At 37.1% G+C, this 19,729-nt stretch overlaps 1 protein-coding gene across 1 annotated transcript in view; it reads left to right on the top strand.

The window, feature by feature from the left end:
- Window positions 1-19,729, top strand: part of SLC25A24 (solute carrier family 25 member 24) — a 56,524-nt gene that overhangs the window by 21,736 nt on the left and 15,059 nt on the right. Inside the window, exons 2-4 of the mRNA XM_001381880.4 lie at window positions 5,131-5,257; window positions 9,181-9,268; window positions 18,894-19,002. Of these exons, the coding sequence (XP_001381917.2) occupies window positions 5,131-5,257; window positions 9,181-9,268; window positions 18,894-19,002 (324 nt within the window). The remainder of the gene's footprint in view (window positions 1-5,130; window positions 5,258-9,180; window positions 9,269-18,893; window positions 19,003-19,729) is intronic.

The raw sequence follows: 19,729 nt of genomic DNA, 5'->3' as shown, positions 1-19,729 counted from the left end.
AAGAAATGTTGAGCAGGTTTTTTTTTTTTAATTAGAAAGACCTGTATGAGATTATGAAGAGCAAAATGAGTAGAACTAAAGAGAACATTATATACAGCTACAAAATTAATATTTGAAGAATGACTTGTGAATGTCCACCTCCAGAGAAAGAACTGATAAACAGAAACACTAAAGATATAGTTTATATACACATGTTTTTATTGGGTAATGCCCTTTGTGGTGAGGGGAAGGGAATGGAGGGGATGAGATAGCTGGGAATTTTAATGTAACTAACCAATAAATAAATTAATAAAAAAAGGGTGGAGAAAGACTGGTATGTGGAGGTGATCTTGTGAGTCCAAAATCTAGAAAACTAAGATTTTAGAAACAAACAAAATATAAAACTATGTTGACATTTCTTAGCTCTGATTTTCACTTATAAGAGAATGGGGAAAAATAACTGCAATAAAATTTTATGATAGAGCAGATACAGATTCAAATTTCCATCTAGTAATCTCTCAGGCTACATTTCCAAGCTACAAACTATGGGTTGGGTTTTTATAGTATCTAAATGTGAAGCATTTATAGTTCATTATCTGTTAGAGCCAAAGCACACAATGCCAAATTAGAACATGACGTGAACGTTAGGAACTCTCCAGTTTGGTAACCATGCATTATGCCTTGGCACATGGCCCAGTGTTCTGGATATTTATTGTCCAATTAGACGTGACACAATTCGTTTGTAGCAATAAGTGGAGTGTACGTTTTTTATATTTGACTTGTTCTTCTGACATCATTCTTTGTGGATACTTTCATTTTTGTTGTTATAAAATAATCTGAAGATTACAGCAATTCTAAATCTTAGAAGTCACTCATATTTTCTTATGTCTTCTGTTAAGTCCATGAACAAGAAATCAGATTATTTCTATAAAAGAATTTTAATGCTCATTGAATTTTAGAATTAAAAAAAAATTATTTTACTAGTTAGAAAAATTTCCTTGAACTGGGTATGGTGGCCTATACTATAATTCCTCATGTTGAGGTTTGTTGAAGCTGGTGGATCCTTTAATTTTAGGAGTTCAAAAATGGAGTGGGTTAAAGCCAGTGGAGGTCCATACTAAGTCTGGCACTACTGTGATGAACCCCCGTGAACTTAGCTGCCTAAAGAGGGATATACTGGATTAAGCTAGAAAAAGAGCAAGTTGAAGATTGTCTGTCAATCAGTGTCCACTGTACTTCTAGCCTGCATGAAATAAGAAAACATAGTCTCAAAAAAATTTCCATCCAAAGATTCATCAAAAAAAAAAAATTCAGAATCATAGCATTTCAGAGTTGGAAGGGAATTTAGAGACCAGTTAGTTAACTATGTACCTGAACAAGTTTTTTCTTCTGATATACCTGATAAATGTTCATCTGGTCTTTACTTGAAGATTTCCAAAGATAAGGAACCTATCTCTCCAGAGGTAATTTACTTTTTTTTTTTTTGGTTGTCTGACTCTTCTTGAATCCTTTTGAAGTTTTCTTGGCAAGGATACTGAAGTGATTTGTCACTTCCTTCTCCAGCTCACTGAAACAAACAGATTTAAGTGACTTGGGCAGGCTCCCTCAGCTAGTAAATGTCTGAAATCCAATTTAAACTCATAAAGATGAGACTTCTTGATTCCAGGCTGGGTACTATATCCACATTGCCACTTAGCTGTCAAAAAGTTTAGGGGACTTGTTCAAGGATTCAATGATTTCTGTCATGTCCAACTTTTCATGACACCATTTAGGGTTTTCTTGGCAAAGTTGTTGCTATTTCTTCATTTTTACAGCTTATCTTACAGATGAAGAAACCAAGGCAAATAGGATTAAGTGATTTCCCCAGAGTCACTCAATACGTGTCTGAGACCAGATCTGAACTCTATCTACTTGTCCATTTTGTTTTAGTTAACTTTGATTGTTAGAATGCTTTCTTTCAGTCAGCCTAAATTTGCCTCTTTTGTGGCTTCCACCCATTGCTCCTGTTTTTGCCTTTTGGGACCAAACAGAACAAGTCTAATCCCTCTTACATGAAAAGCCTTCAAATCCTTGGAGACATCTATCATGCCACTTTCCTAAAGTTTCTCCTCTATAGGCTAAACAATCCTCAGTTTGTTCAGTCAAACTCGTTTCTTTCTCTGAACACACTCTAGTTTGTTACTTTGGTGTCCTTCCTGAAGGGTGGCACCTAGACTGAACATAATCCTCCATGGCCAGAGTGTACACAGCAGGATGCCCAACTCCTTAGTCCTTTGACTCTATCAATTCGGCCAAAGTTCATATTGCATTTTTAGCTGCCATATCATACTGCTGACTGGAGTTGAGCTTGCAATCTTTAAACCCCCATGTCTTTTTAATTTTTTTTTCAAACTCTTAACTTAGAATTTCTTAGAATCAGAGGCAATGTCTAGGAAGTATCTGAGACTGGGTTTGAACCTAGGACCTCCTGACTCTTGGCTTAATTCTCAATCCACTGAACCATCTTAGCTGCCCCTGTTCTTTTTTTCAGATGGACAAACCTTCACCAGTTTAGGCTTGAAAAGTAGAAAGGGCTTACATTCATTCCAATTAATTTAATCTTATTAGATTTGACCCAATTGTTCCAGCCAGTCAAGATCTACTGGGATCCTGCCTCTGAAATCTACCCTGGCACTACCAGTAAATGTGAAAAGCTTTCCTTCTATGCTTATCAATTTTGCATTAATTACAAGGCATGATTCTAAGACCTGGACGTGTATAAAGTACAGAAAGATAAATAAGATATTATGTCCAATCTCAGGGAATTTCCAGCCTCATAAACTATGTGCATAAATAAACATATGACAGAGTACAGTGTGATAAATGTGCAAATGACAAGAGTGTTGAAGGTGAGTCTTTCAGGGTTGGTGGTGGTGAATACATCAATTAAGGAATTATCCAAATCCACATTTATCAGTTTCTTTCATCTCAAGACTCCACACGAAATAGCTGATAGTTGATATCTTCATTGTATCTCCTTTGTCTAGTAGCTGGGAGTATCTCTGTAACAAAATCCATGCATTGTTCTGCCTTTTACCCCTCCTCACTCCCATTTAGGGACTTCTCCTTCCCCTGATTTTCATAAATATGTAGTGTGTTATACAATTAAGTAAAGTTTCATGAAATTGAGGTTTCATGAAAAATTCCTGCCCCCTTGTGCCACTCTCTGTCTTTCTCTGTCTCTGTCTCTCTGTTTCTTTCTCTCTCGGTCTCTCTTTGTGTCTTTGTGTGTGTGTGTGTGTGTGTGTGTCTGTCTGTCTCTGTCTCCCTCTCCCCCTCCCCCATATATTTTTAAAGAGTGGTAAGGACCAGACAATGGAGGGTAAGTGACTTGCCAGGCTCACATAGCTAGGAAGTGTCTGAGGCCATATTTGAGCCCAGGATCTTTTGTCTCTCTAGTCCTGGCTCTCAATCCACCTAGCTACCCCAGGCTAATATATTTGTAACTTTCTTCCAGTGGTTCTAGGGGTCTAGAGGAATGGAGGACTCATTGTTAACTTCTGTAGTTGGAGATCTGGATGTATTGGTGGTGGGCTATTTGCTGCTGTAATAAAAGATGTAAACTGAACAGGAAACTACTACTGATTGAAATAAGAGATAAACTGAAGGGAACCTATTACTTGTTGAAATAGAGAATGGTAAACTGAGGGGAAACTGTTTCTTCTTACAACAACTGTTGTTCTTTGGCTGGCTGTGACTTGAGAGGGCTGCCTATAGGGACCTGAGGCTGCTTATTGGTAATGGAAGTAGGAATGAGAAATGCTGAGGGATGCCACCACACAGGAATGCTGGTACACAGGGGACTACTTATAAGGGAATGCCCTCGGGTCTGCTCTGGGGTTTCTGCCTATTGATCCCTACTGATTGCTGACGGATCAATCTGTTTCCTAACTCCCTTCCTCCCTCCCTCCCTCCCTTAACCAACCTCTCCCTTTTGCCTCCCTCACCTTCCAAATGTTCTTGAAACCTTTGCTTCTTCCCTCCCTCCTGAGTGAACTATAAAGATACTCCAGTTGCTTTCTCAGTCAAGGGGTTTATTGGGATAACAGGATGGAAAACTGAGATAAGAGGGATGAGGATTTCCCTAGACTACGGGGATAATTTTAGAAAGGTTTGAGGAAGTATTCTAGTCACAAACTGTGACTCTGAGACAGGGAGATGGAAGACAACAGCAGTTCAAATTATTCTTTCTTCTTCACAAATCAGTCAGATCTCTCAGCTTAACCCCAGAAAAAAAAAAAACAAAGTTCAAAGTCTCTAAGTTTTCTCCTGGCCAGCTCAACTCTCAAATAGACCACCAACTCAAAAGCTTCTCCCCTGGTCAGCTCTCTCACAATTCTTTCACAAATGCTGTGAATGCTAAAGAAATTGAACCTCCACAGCTAATAATAAAAACAACCTCAATAATGGGAGACGACTTAGAATAAGAGCCCTTCTGGTAGAGGACTAGACTTGAGTCAGGAGACCAAGCTTGAATTCCTTGCCTCTAGATCTACAAGTCAAGTAGGCAAAAAAAACCATTAACTTTTCTCAGTCTCAGGCAATGAAGGCTTTATTTGCTGCACACTAGTGAGTGACCCCTTCCCTAATGAGATCACAGTTCCTGAGCCTTTCATCTCTCCAAGCAATGGTGATAGTAGATCTTGTTTGCCTTTGCAGCCTTACAAAGCACTTTCCTAGTATCTGCCCTATGAGATAATTTTGACCCAGAAGGCATCCATAGATAAGTATCATGTTTCTCTACGTCGAGACTTTTTTTGAGGCATTTTTGGAGAATGTTTTTCTTTCTTTTGGACACTCTCAAAGACCATTGGCATTCCTCTACACTTGGTGTTAACTGATCTGTAAGAACTACTACTTGACTGCTTTAGTTTTCGGCAGTGGCATGGGACTGTTTGGATCTCAAGATTTGATAATTACTATTCTAGTGTTGTATCAAGAGCAGAAATTGTATGTGGGATGCCTGGCCAGCAAAGCTGTAGCCTGAAAAATTAAGGGTCAACTTTACCATGAGCTTAAGGTTACTAATGAAACGTGAGACATCACTTTAGCACTAGAAACAAGCATTCCCAGATGCTAAAATTCTCTGTCATTTCTTTTTTCCCATTGCAGAAAATTTTCAGAGCTGGCGATACCAATCGTGATGATCAGCTGGACTTTGAAGAATTTACGAAGTACCTTAGAGATCATGAGAAAAAGATGAAGTTGGCATTTAAGAGCCTGGATAAGAATAATGATGGTGGGCCTCATTTTTCCATTCACTGCTTGGTCTATGAATGAAAGATTTGTTAGACAATGCCTATTACAAATGTCTTTAGCTTTCTCTTGCCCTCAGAGATTAGGTGACAGTGTGGAATAGTGGCAAGAGTGCATGGGTTTGGGGAGTAAAAGAATCTGGGTTCTAATTCTAATTCCAATGTCAATGTTGCTAGGTCATTCAATTTAATGTCTCTGGACCTCAGTTTCCCTATCTATAAGATAAAAGGATTAGACTAGGTGACCTCTGATGTCCCTAACAATTGAAGATATACTATCCACTTTTTTTTGGCTCTTTTTATCAGGCTAAAATATATATAGTAGTCTCTGATTCTAAGGAGCCAGTTTGTTTGATTCTGTTATTTGTATTACTGTAGCTATTCCTTTATTAGCAGAGAGTTAATTCTTAGAAGTAGAATTTTGATTTGGCAATTGTACTAAAAAACCCCAACAAATCAAGGTTTCTGGAATAATAAGTTTCTTATCTGTTTAAGTATGCTTCATAATGCACTGAGTAGAAAACAATTTAAATTCTTGGCTGAAAATTTTAAATATTTGGGAACATCTTTGCCTTAAGCTCAAGAAAAATTAATTTGTGCTTTGAAATGATTACTTAGTAGTTATTGAGAATTAGTATGGCATTATGGGTGGAAAATTGAGAGCCAGGGAGACCTGAGTTCATCTCCTATCTCTTGACACACACTAGCTGCATGACTCTCACCACAAGTGACCTAAACTTTTCCTATTCTTGATTGACAATGTGAAGCAAAGGGGATTTCTTCTCTTCTGGGAGTTTCCTATACCAGTCAATCATAACATTATGGATTTAGAACTAGAAGGGAACTTGGACCTCAGCTAGTTCAACCTTCCTTCTACCTTGATAATTTTATAGAAGTGGGAACCGAGGCATGGAGAGTTTGTGACTTGCCCAGGGTCCCATATCTGCCCACACAAATAGCCAAAGGAGAATTAGAAGTCAGGTTTTCCTAACTTCAGATCCAGCATTTGACCTCACTATGCTCCATTGTCCAGTCCCTGTCCCACTAAATTTGTTGTTTATCGCCAATATTCAACAATTTATGACCCTGTGGACCATACTGCTTATGAGGTTTTCTTGGCAAATATACTGGAGTGGTTTGCCATTTCCTTCTCCAGTGGATTAAAACAAATGGAGGTTAAGTTACCCACTAGTTCAGTTTGAGTCTGAATTTGAACTCAGGTCTTTCTGACTCTCACTAAATTAGTACAGGTCAAAATCTAATTCTGTTGAGTCATTTGGTTATAATAGCATGGATATGAGCCAGCACGGCAGAATAAATTGAGCAATAGATTTTATATCCCTAGTGGCTCATTGTGGGGCTTTGCACATAGTAAGCATTTCATAAATGATTATAGAATTGAAATGAGTTGAAGTATACCCTGTTTTATGATTTTACATCAATTTTGAAAATGGAAAAAATTTGAAATGTTGTAAAGGAGCTATTTATAGGAATTTTTAGTAAGTGTTCAAATAAAGAATGTTCAGAAGAGATGATCTTAAGTAGATGTAGCATCTAGCACTCAGGTGTGATGGCTTCTCCCCTTGTACTCTGCCCTAGGAAGACCCCTTTTGGAGAATTTTTTTTCCTATTCAAAGTATCACATTGACGAGCTGGAATGCATCTAGGGGACAGTGACCAATATGGTGAGAAGACTGCAGATGATACTATTGAGATTACAGAGAAGCACTGAATTTCTGAGTTGGAAAGTACCTCAGCAGCCATCCAGTTCAAATTCTACCCAGAAAATAAAATCTTTATTCCAACATGGCCCGAGAATGGCCTTGGCTTCTGCTTGAAGACTATTCCCTCTCCAATTCTCTCTCCTCAGTGGAGAACAATTTGCTGTTCTCTAAGGCAGTCCATTCTCCTTTTGGATAGCTGTAATTTGCAAAAAGTTCAGTCGAATAGAGCTAAGAGTTGAATCAATTGTTTTCAAGTATCTGAAGGACTTTCAAGGGGAAAAGGGATCAGACTTTTCTTTTCAAGAAGATAGAATTAGAAGCAATGGCTGGGGGTTGCAGAAGGGCAAATTTCTGCTTGTTTTAAGATTTAAAGCTATCCCAAAGGCTCGTCTTCCTGAGTTCAAATCTGCCCTTGGATATTACTAGCTGTGTGACCCTAGGCAAATCACTTAACTCTGCTATAGTTTCCTCATCTGTAAATTGAACTGGAGGAGGAAATGCTTAATCTCCAGTATCATAGCCAAGAAAATCACAAAGAGTCCGACAGAACTGAACATTGTGGAATGGGAAGTCTTGGGAGAGAGTGGGTTCCCCTTCTTTGGAGGTCTTCAGACTGAGCCTAGGTTTGCGGTAGATGTATATATTGGGGGAGAGTCTTACTCAGGTTTGAATTGGAAGAGATTGGTCCCTGTAGTCCTTTTCAACTGTTACCCTTTGAGCCCCTGAGTTGAGTAACTACTTAATTGGTGTTTTCTGTGTTCAAGTTTTACTTTGATCATAAGCTCTTTAAAAACAAGATGTATTTATACTATTTTGGGATGTTATGTATTTAAATGAAAATTTGTAATACTTTTTGGAGAAAGTTTCTGTACTGAGGTCTCCCAACTTGAGCCCTTGCTCCTCCCTCTGAAGTCCTATAATTCTAATGGATGTCATTCCTGTTTTGTAGTTTACTTATGTAGGCAGTAGCCATTTTCCCTGCTAGATTACTAGATCCAGGAAGTCAGGGACTGCGCTCTTTTAATATGTATTTTCATTATTTTCTTTGCCCAAAATGGGTTTTGCACATAGGTGGAATTAGTAGACATTTATTAAGTACTTACTATTTGCAAGGCACCATCTTAGGTCAGAGGAGAGATGCAAAGATGAAGGCAACTATTGCCCATATTGGTTTTAATTCTGATAAGTGGAGATATGATATGTACACAAATAAGTATCTTCAAAATAGGATTTGAAATGTGTACTTGAGTCCTGGATTTGGAATCGGGGTAACTAGAGTTTGAATCCTGTCTGAGACACTGCTAGCTACATAACTCTGGGCAAATTACTTAATGTGTCTCACACATAAAATGGGAATAACAATAGCAACCATCTTAATGGGTTATGCTGAGGATTAAATGAGAATATATATGTAAAATGCTCTACAAACCTTAAACCAACTGTATCCTTGCTATTAAATTAGAATCTAAAGACGTAAGAGCAATTCAAAGTACTTCAAAATTAGATAAAGGATTAAAATGACCACCACCTAGGAGAATCAGGAATTCATGGAGGAAGTGGCATTTGAATATGGGCTTGAATAATGGATAGCATATACACAGGTGGTGATGGGAATATGGCATTCTAGGTGTAGGTCATGTGAATGAAGGTATGGAGATGGGAAGACTGGGGATTTATATGAAGAATGAAAAGTAACCCAAATGGGTTGGAATATAGAGGGAATAGTGTAAGAAACATATGATGGAGTCATATAATGGAATGCTTGGAATTCCAGTCTAGTAAATATTTGTTAAATAAGAGAGTTTTATTGTGACCCCCTCCCCCCATACTGTGGCTACCACAGTGCTATCTAGGTATGTGTGCTTTAAATACTAGTAGCGTATTGGTAATAAATACTGGTTTAGTAGAATTGAACAGCAGTTGATTTGTTGGAGGATATGGCTATGAATAGAGGCACAGCTATTTGTCTCTCTCTCTCTCTTTTTTTTTTAATAAAAGTGTGTAGGTAAAGGCTGTACTTCTCTTGGTTTCAAATCTGAACTTGATTCTCTGGTCTTTGTTTACAGGAGTAGCAGTGAAAGACCTATCATTGAACCAGGAGTTATCTAAAATATTATAAACGTTTGACATATGCTTTTTTTCCTTTAGTGTGTTTCAATTGGTGAATACTTCTTTTTTTAAAGGACAAATTGAAGCTTCAGAAGTTGTCCAGGCTCTGAACACCCTAGGCATAGATATTTCTGAACGACAGGCAAAGAAGATTCTTCAAAGGTCAGCATTTTTATTTTTATTTTATTTTATGAGGAAAATTTTATTTAGTTAATTTAGAGTATTTTCCCACAGTTTCAAGAATTATGTTCTTTCCCTCCCCTCCCTACCACCCTCCTGTAGCCAACGCGCACTGGGTTTTACAAGTGTTGTTGATCAAGACCTATTTCCATATTGTTGATATTTGCACTAGGGTGATCTTTAGAGTCTGTATCCTCAATCATATTCCCCTCAACCCATGTGATTGAGCAGCTGTTTTTCTTCTGTGTTTCTACTCCCACAGTTCTTCCTCTGAAAGTGGATAGTGTTCTTTCTCATAAGTCCCTCCAAATTGTTCTGGATCATTGCATTGCTATTAGTAGAGAAGTCCATTGCATTTGATTGTACCCCATACTGTACACAGTCTCTGTATACAATGTTCTCCTGGTTCTGCTCCTCTCACCCTGCATCAATTCCTGGAGGTCATTCCAGTTCACATGGAATTCCTCTAGTTCATTATTCTTTTTAGCACAATAGTATTCCATCACCAACATATATCACAATTTGTTCTGCCATTTCCCAATCAGAGGGCATCCCCTCATTTTCCAATTTTTTTTTTTGCCACCACAAAGAGCATGGCTATGAATATTCTTATATAAGTCTTTTTCCCTATTATCTTTTTTGGGTATAAACCCAACAGTGCTATGGCTGGATCAAAGAGCAGATAGTCTTTTAGTACCCTTTGGGCATAGTTCCAAATTGCCTTCCAGAATGGTTGGATCAATTCACAACTCCACCAACAATGAATTAATGTCCCAGTTTTGCCACATCCCCTCCAACATGTATTGCTTTCCTTTGCTGTTATGTTAACCAATCTGTTAGGTGTGAACTGAGATGATACCTCAGAGTTGTTTTGATTTGCATTTCTCTGATTATAAGAGATTTAGAACACATATTCATGTGTTTTTATTTCTTTACCTGAAAATTGCCTATTCATGTCACTTGCCTATTTGTCAGTTGGGGAATGGCTTGATTTTTTTTTTTTTTGGTATAATTGATTTAACTCCATATACATTTGAGTAATTAGACCTTTGTTAGAGGTTTTTGTTATAAATATTTTTTTCCCAATTTGTTGCTTCTCTTTGAATTTCAGTTGCATTGGTTTTGTTTGTACAAACCCTTTTTAACTTAATGTAATCAAAATTATTTATTTTATGTTTTGTGACTCTTTCTAACTCTTGCTTGGTTTTAAAGTCTTTCCTTTCCCAAAGATCTGACAAGTATACTATTCTGTGTTCACCTAATTTACGTACAGTTTCCTTCTTTATATTCAAGTCATTCATGGATTCTGAGTTTATCTTGGTGTAGGGTGTGAGATGTTGATCTAAACCTAATCTCTCCCATACTGTTTTCCAATTTTCTCAGAAGCTTTTGTCAAATAGTGGATTTTTGTCCCAAAAGCTGGGTTTATCTTGCTTAGGTCACTTACCCCAAGTCTATTCCGCTGATCCTCCCTCCTGTCTCTTAGCCAGGACTATATTGCTTTGATGACCACTGCTTTATAGTACAGTTTAAGATCTGGGTACTGCTAGGCCACCTTCCTTCATATTTTTTTCATTATTTACTTTGATATTCTTGATCTTTTGTTCTTCCAAATGAAGTTTTATGTTTTTTTCTAATTCAGTAAAAAAAAAATTCTTGGTAGTTTGATGGGTATGGCACTAAATAAGTGAATTCGTTTGGGTAGGATTGTCATTTTTATTATGTTAGCTCATCCTACTTATGAGCAGTTAATGTTTTTCCAATTATTTAGATCTCATTTTAATTGTGTGGAGAGTGTTTTGTAGTGATGTTAACATAGTTTCCATGTTGGTCTTGGCAGATAGATTCTGAAGTATTTTATATTGTTTAAGGGTGATTTAAATGGAATTTCTCTTTATAACTCTTGCTGCTGAGATGTGTTGGTAATTTATAGAAATACTGATGACTTATGTGGGTTTATTTTGTATCCTGCAACTTTGATAAAGTTGTTTATTATTTCCACTAATTTTTGAGTTGATTCTATAGGATTCTTTAAGTAGGCTATCATATCTTCTGCAAAGAGTGATAGCTTGGTCTCCTCATTTCCAATTTTAATACCTTCAATTTATTTTTCTTCTCTAATTGCTACTGCTAGTGTTTCTAGTAAAATGTTAAATAATAGAGGTGATAATGGGCAGCCCTGTTTCATGCCTGATCTTATTACAAAAGCTTCTAATTTATCCCCATTGCAGATAATGCTTTCTGATGGCTTTAGATATATTCTGTTTATTATTTTTAGGAAAGGCCCTTCTATTCCTATATTTTCTAGTGTTTTTAATAGGAATGGATGTTATATTTTATCAAAGGCTTTTCCTGCATCTATTGAGATAATCATGTGATTTTTGTTAGTCTGCTTGTTGATATGGTCAATTATGTGGATGGTTTTCCTAATATTGAACCATTCTTGCATTCCTGGTATGAATCCTACCTGGTCATAGTGAATAACCCTCATGATAACTTGCTGGAGTCTTTTTGCTAGTATTCTATTTAAGATTTTTGCATCTATGTTCATTAGGGAGATTGGTTTGTAGTTTTCTTTCTCTGTTTTTGATCTACCTAGCTTTGGAATCAACAGCATATTTTTTTCATAAAAGGAATTTGGTAGAGTTCCTTCTTTGCTCATTCTGTGAAATAGTTTGTATAATATTGGGATTAGTTATTCTTTGAATGTTTGATAGAATTCATTTGTGAATCCATCTGGTTATGGGGATTTTTTCTTAGGGTGTTCTTTGACTTATTCAATTTCTTTTTCTGATATGGGGTTATTTAGGTATTCTATTTCTTCTGTTAATCTAGGCAATTTATATTTTTGTAAATATTCATCCATATCACCTAGATTGCCATATAATTGTGCAAAATAGTTTTTAATGATTGCCTTAATTTCCTCTTCATTCCTTGATACTGTTAATTTGGTTTTCTTCTTTACTTTTTTAATTAGATTGACCAGTACTTTGTCCATTTTATTTTTTTCAAAGTACCAGCTTCTAGTCTTATTGTTAATTCAATAATTCTTTTGCTTTCAATTTTATTAATTTCTCCTTTAATTTTTTGGATCTCTAATTTAGTTTTCATCTGAGGATTTTTAATTTATTCACTTTCTAGTTTTTTTAATTTGCACGCCCAATTCATTGACTTCTGCCCTCCCTAATTTGTTGATATATGCACTCAAGGATATTAATTTCCCCCTGAGTACTGCTTTGGCTGCATCCCATAGATTTTTGAAAGGATGTGTCATCATTGTCATTTTCTTCAATGAAATTGTTGTTTCTATGATTTGTTCTTTAACCTATTTTGGAGAATCATATTATTTAATTTCCAATTAATTTTTGATTTACCTCTCCATGTACCCTTAACTAATTATTATTTTTATTGCATCGTGATCTGAAAAGGTTGCATTTATTATTTCTGCTCTTTTGCACTTGTTTGCAATGTTATGTCCTAGTACCTGGTCAGTTTGTGAATGTACCGCTGCTCAAAAGAAGTTGTATTCCTTTTTGTCCCTATTTATGTTCCTCCACATATGTACTAACTAATTTTTCTAAGACTTCATTTGCTTCTCTTCCCTCCTTCTTATTTTTGGTTTGATTTATCTAGATTTGATAGAGGAAGGTTCAGGTCTCCCACTAATACAGTTTTACTATCTATTTCATCCTTGACCTCCACTAGTTTCTCCTTTAGAAATTTGGATGCTATACCATTTGGTTCATACATGTTGAGTACTGATATTTCCTCATTGTCTATACTGCCTTTTATCAGGATGTAATTACCTTCCCTATTTCTTTTAACTAGGTCTTTTTTTTTTACTTTGGCTTTGCTAGATATCATGATTGCAACTCCTCCCTTCTTTTTCTCAGTTGATGCCCAATAGATTTTTCTCCATATACTTACCTTTACCCTGTTTGTGTTTACCTTTCTCATGTGTGTTTCTTGTAGACAACATATAGTAGGATTTTGGTTTCTAATCTACTCTATTTGCTTGTGTTTTATGGGTGAACTCATTCCATTCAAATTCAGAGTTATGATTACTAGCTGTGTATTTCTCAACATTTTGATTTCTACTCCTAGTCCTGTCTTTTCTTCTTTCACTATTTCCTTCTATACCAGTGTTTTGTTTTTAATCAGTCCCCCTAATTCTCACCCTTATTTTGCTTCAATTCCCCCCTTCTTATTTCCCTCTTATTTTTCTTTAGGGTCTTTTTAGACTACCTCCCCCCCCCCCCACTCTCCCTCCATTGTATTGCTTCTCTCTCCATCAGTCCATTCGTTACACTTCTACTTTTCTATAGGGTGAGAATCAATTCTCTGCCCCAGTGGATCTGATTGTTCTTCCCTCTTTGACTCAATTTCAATGCATGTAAGAATTAAGTATTTCCTGTCTCCAACGTCTTTACCCTTCCAGTGTATTGATGTTCTCCACCATTCCTGCCAGGTGCTTCTTTATGCAATATAAATTTACCCCATTTTGTCTCTTTTCCCATTTCTCTTAGTATTAACCTCTCTTTTACCTCTAGTTATAGATATCTTGACATTTTGTCCTATACAGTTTGTCACTGTCCCCTCTAAGTATAATTTTTCTAGCTACCCAGATGATAATAACAATCTTTAAGAGTTACCAATATCATCTTTTCTTACAGGAATACAAATCATTTTAACTTATTGGGCCCCTTAAAGTTTTTTTTTTTAATTTCCCCTTTTCTTAATTACCTTTTGGTGATTCTCTTGAGTTCTGTGTTTGAGCATCAAATTTTCTGTTTAAGTCCGGTTTTTTCTTTATGAATGCTTGGAAGACTTCCATTTTAGTAAATGACCATACTTTCCCCTGCAAGAATATAATCAGTTTTGCTGGGTAGTTGATTCTTGGTTGTAGACCTAGTTCCTTTGCTTTCCAGAATATCATATTCCATGCCTTTTGGTCCTTCAGTGTAGGTGCATCCAGATCCTTTATTATCCTAATTGTGGTTCTATGGTCTCTGAAAGACTACTTCTTAGCAGCTTGGAATATTTTTGCCTTGGCCTGGTAGTTCTTGAATTTGACTATAACATTTCTGGGTGTTGTCAGTTGAGGATTAAGTATAAGAGGTGATCTGGGGATTCTTTCAATCTCCACTTTTCCCTCTTAGTCTGGAATGTTGGGGCAATCTTCTTGGATAATTTCCTGTAGAATGATGTCCAGGCTTTTTCTTTTGTCATGATCTTCCAGTAGTCCAGTAATCTTAAGTTATCTCCCCTGGATCTGTTTTCCAGGTCTGACCTTTTGTGAATGAGGTGTTTCACATTTTCCTCAATGATTTTGTTTTATAGAGTCTTGCTGCCTTGTAAAGTCATTTGCTTCTAGTTGTTGGATTCTAGTTTTTAAAGACTGAATTTCATCCCTGGATTTTTGGTCATCCTTCTCCTTTTGGTCTGATTTTCTTTGTAAGTCATCTTTCAGCTTCTTTGCCTCATTTTCAAGCTGGTTAATTTTGACTTTCAAGATACTATTTTCTTGTTTTAGTTCATGAACCTTTGTTTCCAGATGACTTATTTTGCTTTTAAAGTTCTTTTCCCAGTTGTCTTCAGCCTCTCTTAATTGTTTTTTGAATTGTATTTTGAGCTCTTTCAAAGCCTGTGTCCAATTCTCTGGAGTTTCTGTGTTTTTGCTTGGTGTTACTTGGTCTTCCTCTGTTTCATTTGCTCTTTGTTCACTTCCTGGATAGAAGCTGTTGATTGTAACTGCTTTCTTCTTTTTCTATTGTTTACTCATATTTTTTCCTACTTTCCCTCCTGTAATTGCCTGTAATCTTGCTCCTCTGATTTTGTGCTGGATCTTTTGGTTTGGGCTATTCTATCTTGAAGGGGCTTCTTCTCTGCTCTGTTAATTGACCAGGTTAGTCTGATATTGATGAGCCTTGATGTCAGATCTTCTCTAGCTGGCAGCAGAAGCTGAAAAGGAGCTGGGCTTCCCACCCTGTTATCCAGGTTGTAGCCTGTAGTGGTTGCAGCCTTCAACCTTGGAGTTTAGTCAGCAAGGTTCTCAGAGTGGTCTATGGGGGAGGGGTGTTGGAGCTTGAGCTTCTCTGTCCTCTGAAGGTTTTTTTTTATCTGCCCTATTGATAAACTCTGCCCTGGTTGAATTTTATCTACAGAGCTGGATGTGCCCTGAGGCCAAAATCTTGAGAAGGGGTGGGGCAAGATGGAGTGTCTTGGCTGTGACTAAGCTGCCTTCTTTGCACTTCTCCTCTAGCTGCCTCCCTGCCACCTGTGTCCAAAGCCCTGAGCCTGGCACAGCTGTGCCAGCAAGGTACTCCCTCAGGACTTGTGCCCTTGCCCACCCAGAGATTCCAGTCACTGCTGGAAGCTCAGCACTGTAGGTGGGGGCAGGGTCCTTGGACCTTTCTTCTTCCTTCCCCTTAAAACTGAGTGTTCAAGAATTCAGGATTTTTTTGGGGGTGTACCTTTAAAGTTGAGTCCTGTAGGAGGGCACCCTAGCCCTGTCCTGTTGTTAGATTTGGTTTTCTGTCCCCTCAAAGCATTGTGTTTTTGATTGGTGTGGAAGGGTTTTCAGAGGTCTGGACTTTTGCTGTGTCAAAACTGCCATCTTGACTCTATCTCCCAAAGGTCAGCATTTTAAAAAGACATTTATCTTAGTTATGATGTCATCTTAGTTTTCATTTTCTATTGCATTCCAGAGGCCAAAAGTTGCAAATGTGGACTTTAAAAAAATTAATTCTTGCATCAGCTATTCTTTTGTATCTTTATTCTCTTTTTTTCTTCTTCCTCTAGCTTATGTATTTTTTTTTTTTTTACCAGGGGATCATAAGTCTTAGGGGCCTCCAAGGCCATCTTGCCCTTTCCTATCATTTTAGAAATGAGAAAACTTGATATTTGGAGAAATGATTTACTTGAGGTCACTGATATAGGAAGAGTCAGAGGCAGGATTTGAGTCTAGGTCTTCTGAGTGCAGTGAGTCTCTCTCTGCCATACTACATTGCCATGCCTTTTGCTCCCAGGTATTGTGATTTGTGTCTCTCTTCCTGTCTCTTGGGTAGCCAGTATCTTAAAGGTGAGTATCATGACTTCTGATCCTTTTTGTAACTTCATCTCATTAGCAATCCCAGTTCATTACACATAGTAGGCAGCTGAGAAATGTTGCTGCTGATAGTGGTGAAAATAATGAGACCCCAGTTTACAGATAATGCTCAATGATTGCTGTTGATCAATTGACTCATGGTTCATATGAAGAAGATTTTAAAATGCTGGTTGAGGGCTAAATGATTGAAAATAAATTATCCTTCACTTTCAATCTCCTCTGGAAGAATAGGGCCAAAACTCAAGGGGGAGAGGATGAGGCTATTTAACTTAGAACCACCTCTCACCTCTCTTCTTTAGAAGAGAAATATGACTTCTTGCAAAGCAATTTTATGGTGAACAATGCTTTGATCCTCTTGAATGTCTATGATTTCTTTGGACAATTCTACTAATACCAATTGTAGCTTATGCACGTGTTTTTTCTTTCTTTTTTTGAACCTTTATCTTCCATTTTAAAATCAATACTGTGTTGCTTTCGAGGCAGAAGAGTGGTAAGGGCTCGCTCTGTATTTGTTACACTGTGCTGCCTCAATTAAAGTTAGTAGAACTCCATTATTTAAATAATAATTGCTACCTCTGTTTTCCAAGAATAAAGAGAAAAACTGAAAATCTCATTTGAAGGCATGAAAATTAAGGCCTCTCAACATCACTATAAAAACAAACCAAAAGATCCCCAGAAAAAAATCTGCCTCAAGACACAGGCTCCTTTTTTATTTTTTTTTTGGTGTGTCATGTACCATTTTGGGAATCTAGGGAAGCCTATGTCCCCCTTCTCAGAATAATATTTGTAAGCACATAAAATAATAAAGTACCTGAGATCACAAAGGAAACCAAATATGCTAGAATACAGTTATCAAAATAAAAAAAAAAGTTCATCTCTTGTTAGGAGCCCTTTGTCTAGCCAGCTTCTGGTGATGAGCCTTTCCACACTTCGGTTGATTCTTGGCCACACAGTCACCAGATCTATATATGAGAACTTTCTAGCTTGGTAGGTCCTGCTATACTTTATGCTCCAATGGCATGGCCACGGTGAATTCCATGTCCTGATCAAACATTGGAATACTATCTTAGTGGAATTCAGTCAACAAGCTTTGGCTTAAATAATAGACTTAAAGCAGAGACTTGAGTATTCTCTAGGCTCATGGTTGATTTTTTTTCTTCAAGCATGGCAAGGAATACTCTAGAAACCACTATTGGTAAAATTAGACAGTTCTACCAGGTCCAGAATATGGTTTTCTCAACATTTTTCCAGTCTCAGTAGAAGAATCTATAGTAGAGTCCCAGTTAAGTAGATTGCCATGACCACCAATGAAGGAAATTTGTAATAATGATTTCTTTGGCAATAATTTGACATCACTAATTTAAGTCTCTTGTTCAAAGGTACTATATTTTGTCTGGTTACCCATCATTTGCCATTTTATCTAGGAACTGGACAGATGATCTGATTGTAGATGGGTTTATAATTGTGGGACCTAAGTTCAGATCTTAACCCTGCTCCTTTATCTTTGTGACTATTGAAATTATCTAACATCTATGCATCAATTATTATTACATGATCTGTAAAACAAGGGGATTGTATAAACTTGATCGGGCATTCTTAACCTGGAATTCATGAATTTGCTTAAAATATTTTGATAACTTTTTTGGATATGATTTAATTCCTTGGTAATCCTAATTATTTTATTTTATTCATTGAAAAAACATTATTCTGAGAGGGATGTACAGCCTTCATACTATACCCCCCAAAAGGTCCCTGGCACAGAAAGAATTAAAAACCTTTCTGATTTCAAAGGACTCTTCTAGTTCTAGGAGTGTCTGGTAATGTTTTAACGGCTGACTCTCTGGGGAAAAAATATGCTCACAAGACGCTTAAAAACTCCTCTTATCTTCTGTCTTAAAATTGATACTAGGTATCAATCAATTCCATGGCAGAAGAGTGGTAAGGGCTGGATGATGGGAGTTAAAGTGACTTGCCCAGGGTCACATAGCTAGGAATTATCCAAGGCCAGATTTTAATCCAGGACCTCCTGAATCCAGACTTGGCTGTCTATACCCTGAGCTACTTACTTAGCTCCCTCTCACCACCTACTTTTACATTTACTATGTAACTTTAACACTTTTACCATCAATTTCTTAAATCTAAGCAATCAATAAAACAGTAAATTAAGCCTTGCTTTGGAGAATTTACTGATTTATCAGATGTAAATGTTCATATTGAAAATTTAACTATTGGCTCTCAAGCTGGTTCAGGCTGGCTCCAGCACCCCCCAGCTTCTAGCTTTACATGTCATTCTTTGTGATTCTCTTTTAAGTGAATGCTGGATCCTTTTCATATCAAAACGACTTTTTTATGTCCATGATGAGAAAAGGTGAAGAGTATACACAATCGTTCCAGATTTAGAGAGATCACCCATAGTAGGAAAATGAAAGTCTTCAGGGTAAAGGCCAGTAGAAGTGGACTCTTGGTTTATTTTGGTCTGCATTTTTTTCTTGTTTTCAGCATTGATGTTGATGGGACAATGACAGTTGACTGGAATGAATGGCGGCAACACTTTTTTTTTAATCCTGCTGAAAACATTGAGCAAATTGTTTACTTCTGGAAACATTCGGTGAGTAAGGCTGGCCTTTGGGTATCTTGATTTTTAATGACTTGGTCCTAAGTACAAATGCGAGGCAGCAGCCTGAGGTTGGATTGCTATTTGTCAGGAATATCATAGAGGGAATTCATGTATAATCTAAAGGACTTCACTAGATAAATTTCAAAGATTCTGTGAACTTCTACAGCCCTTTTTAACTTTATGATTCTGTAATATGTTCATCATGTTCTCAGAAATCTCTAAGGTTGAATAATCAGTGCAAGTACAATATCTGCTTTGGATAAACCCTCCGAAGTTGCAAGAGGTGCCCATTGCTGAAGGTTAGTTGTTGCTGCAGTCTGTAGGTAGAAATTGCGGCTTGCTGAATTGTAGGAGGGATGGCAAGATCCTTGCCCTCCAGCCAGTTCATGAGATTAGGCAAGATAAGTAAAGCTGGTGTCCCACAGCTGGAGATTCTATAATCTTTGTCCTTGGATTTTGCTCTCTTTATATCCTATCGTCTTTGATCAGCTAGCTATTCAGCATATGGAAATAGATTTCATCTACATCCTTCTCCAGTTTTTTGGAGGTCTCCAAAATGGACTCTGTTGTATCTGATGGACAAGTCTTCCCCACTCATCTCAAAACTTAATCTTTTTTTTTTTTTTTAGCTTGTGGTTCTGAGCACTCAACGAATCATTTTCTTTTTCCATTTCCTTCTTCTGGTGTTGACAATAGACCTTACTCCTTACTCAACACC

This window comes from Monodelphis domestica, chromosome 2, assembly GCF_027887165.1.
Source record: "Monodelphis domestica isolate mMonDom1 chromosome 2, mMonDom1.pri, whole genome shotgun sequence".
Lineage (NCBI taxonomy): Eukaryota > Metazoa > Chordata > Mammalia > Didelphimorphia > Didelphidae > Monodelphis > Monodelphis domestica.
Note: the sequence above shows the minus strand (reverse complement) of the source record. Positions and strands in the feature narration are given on the sequence as shown.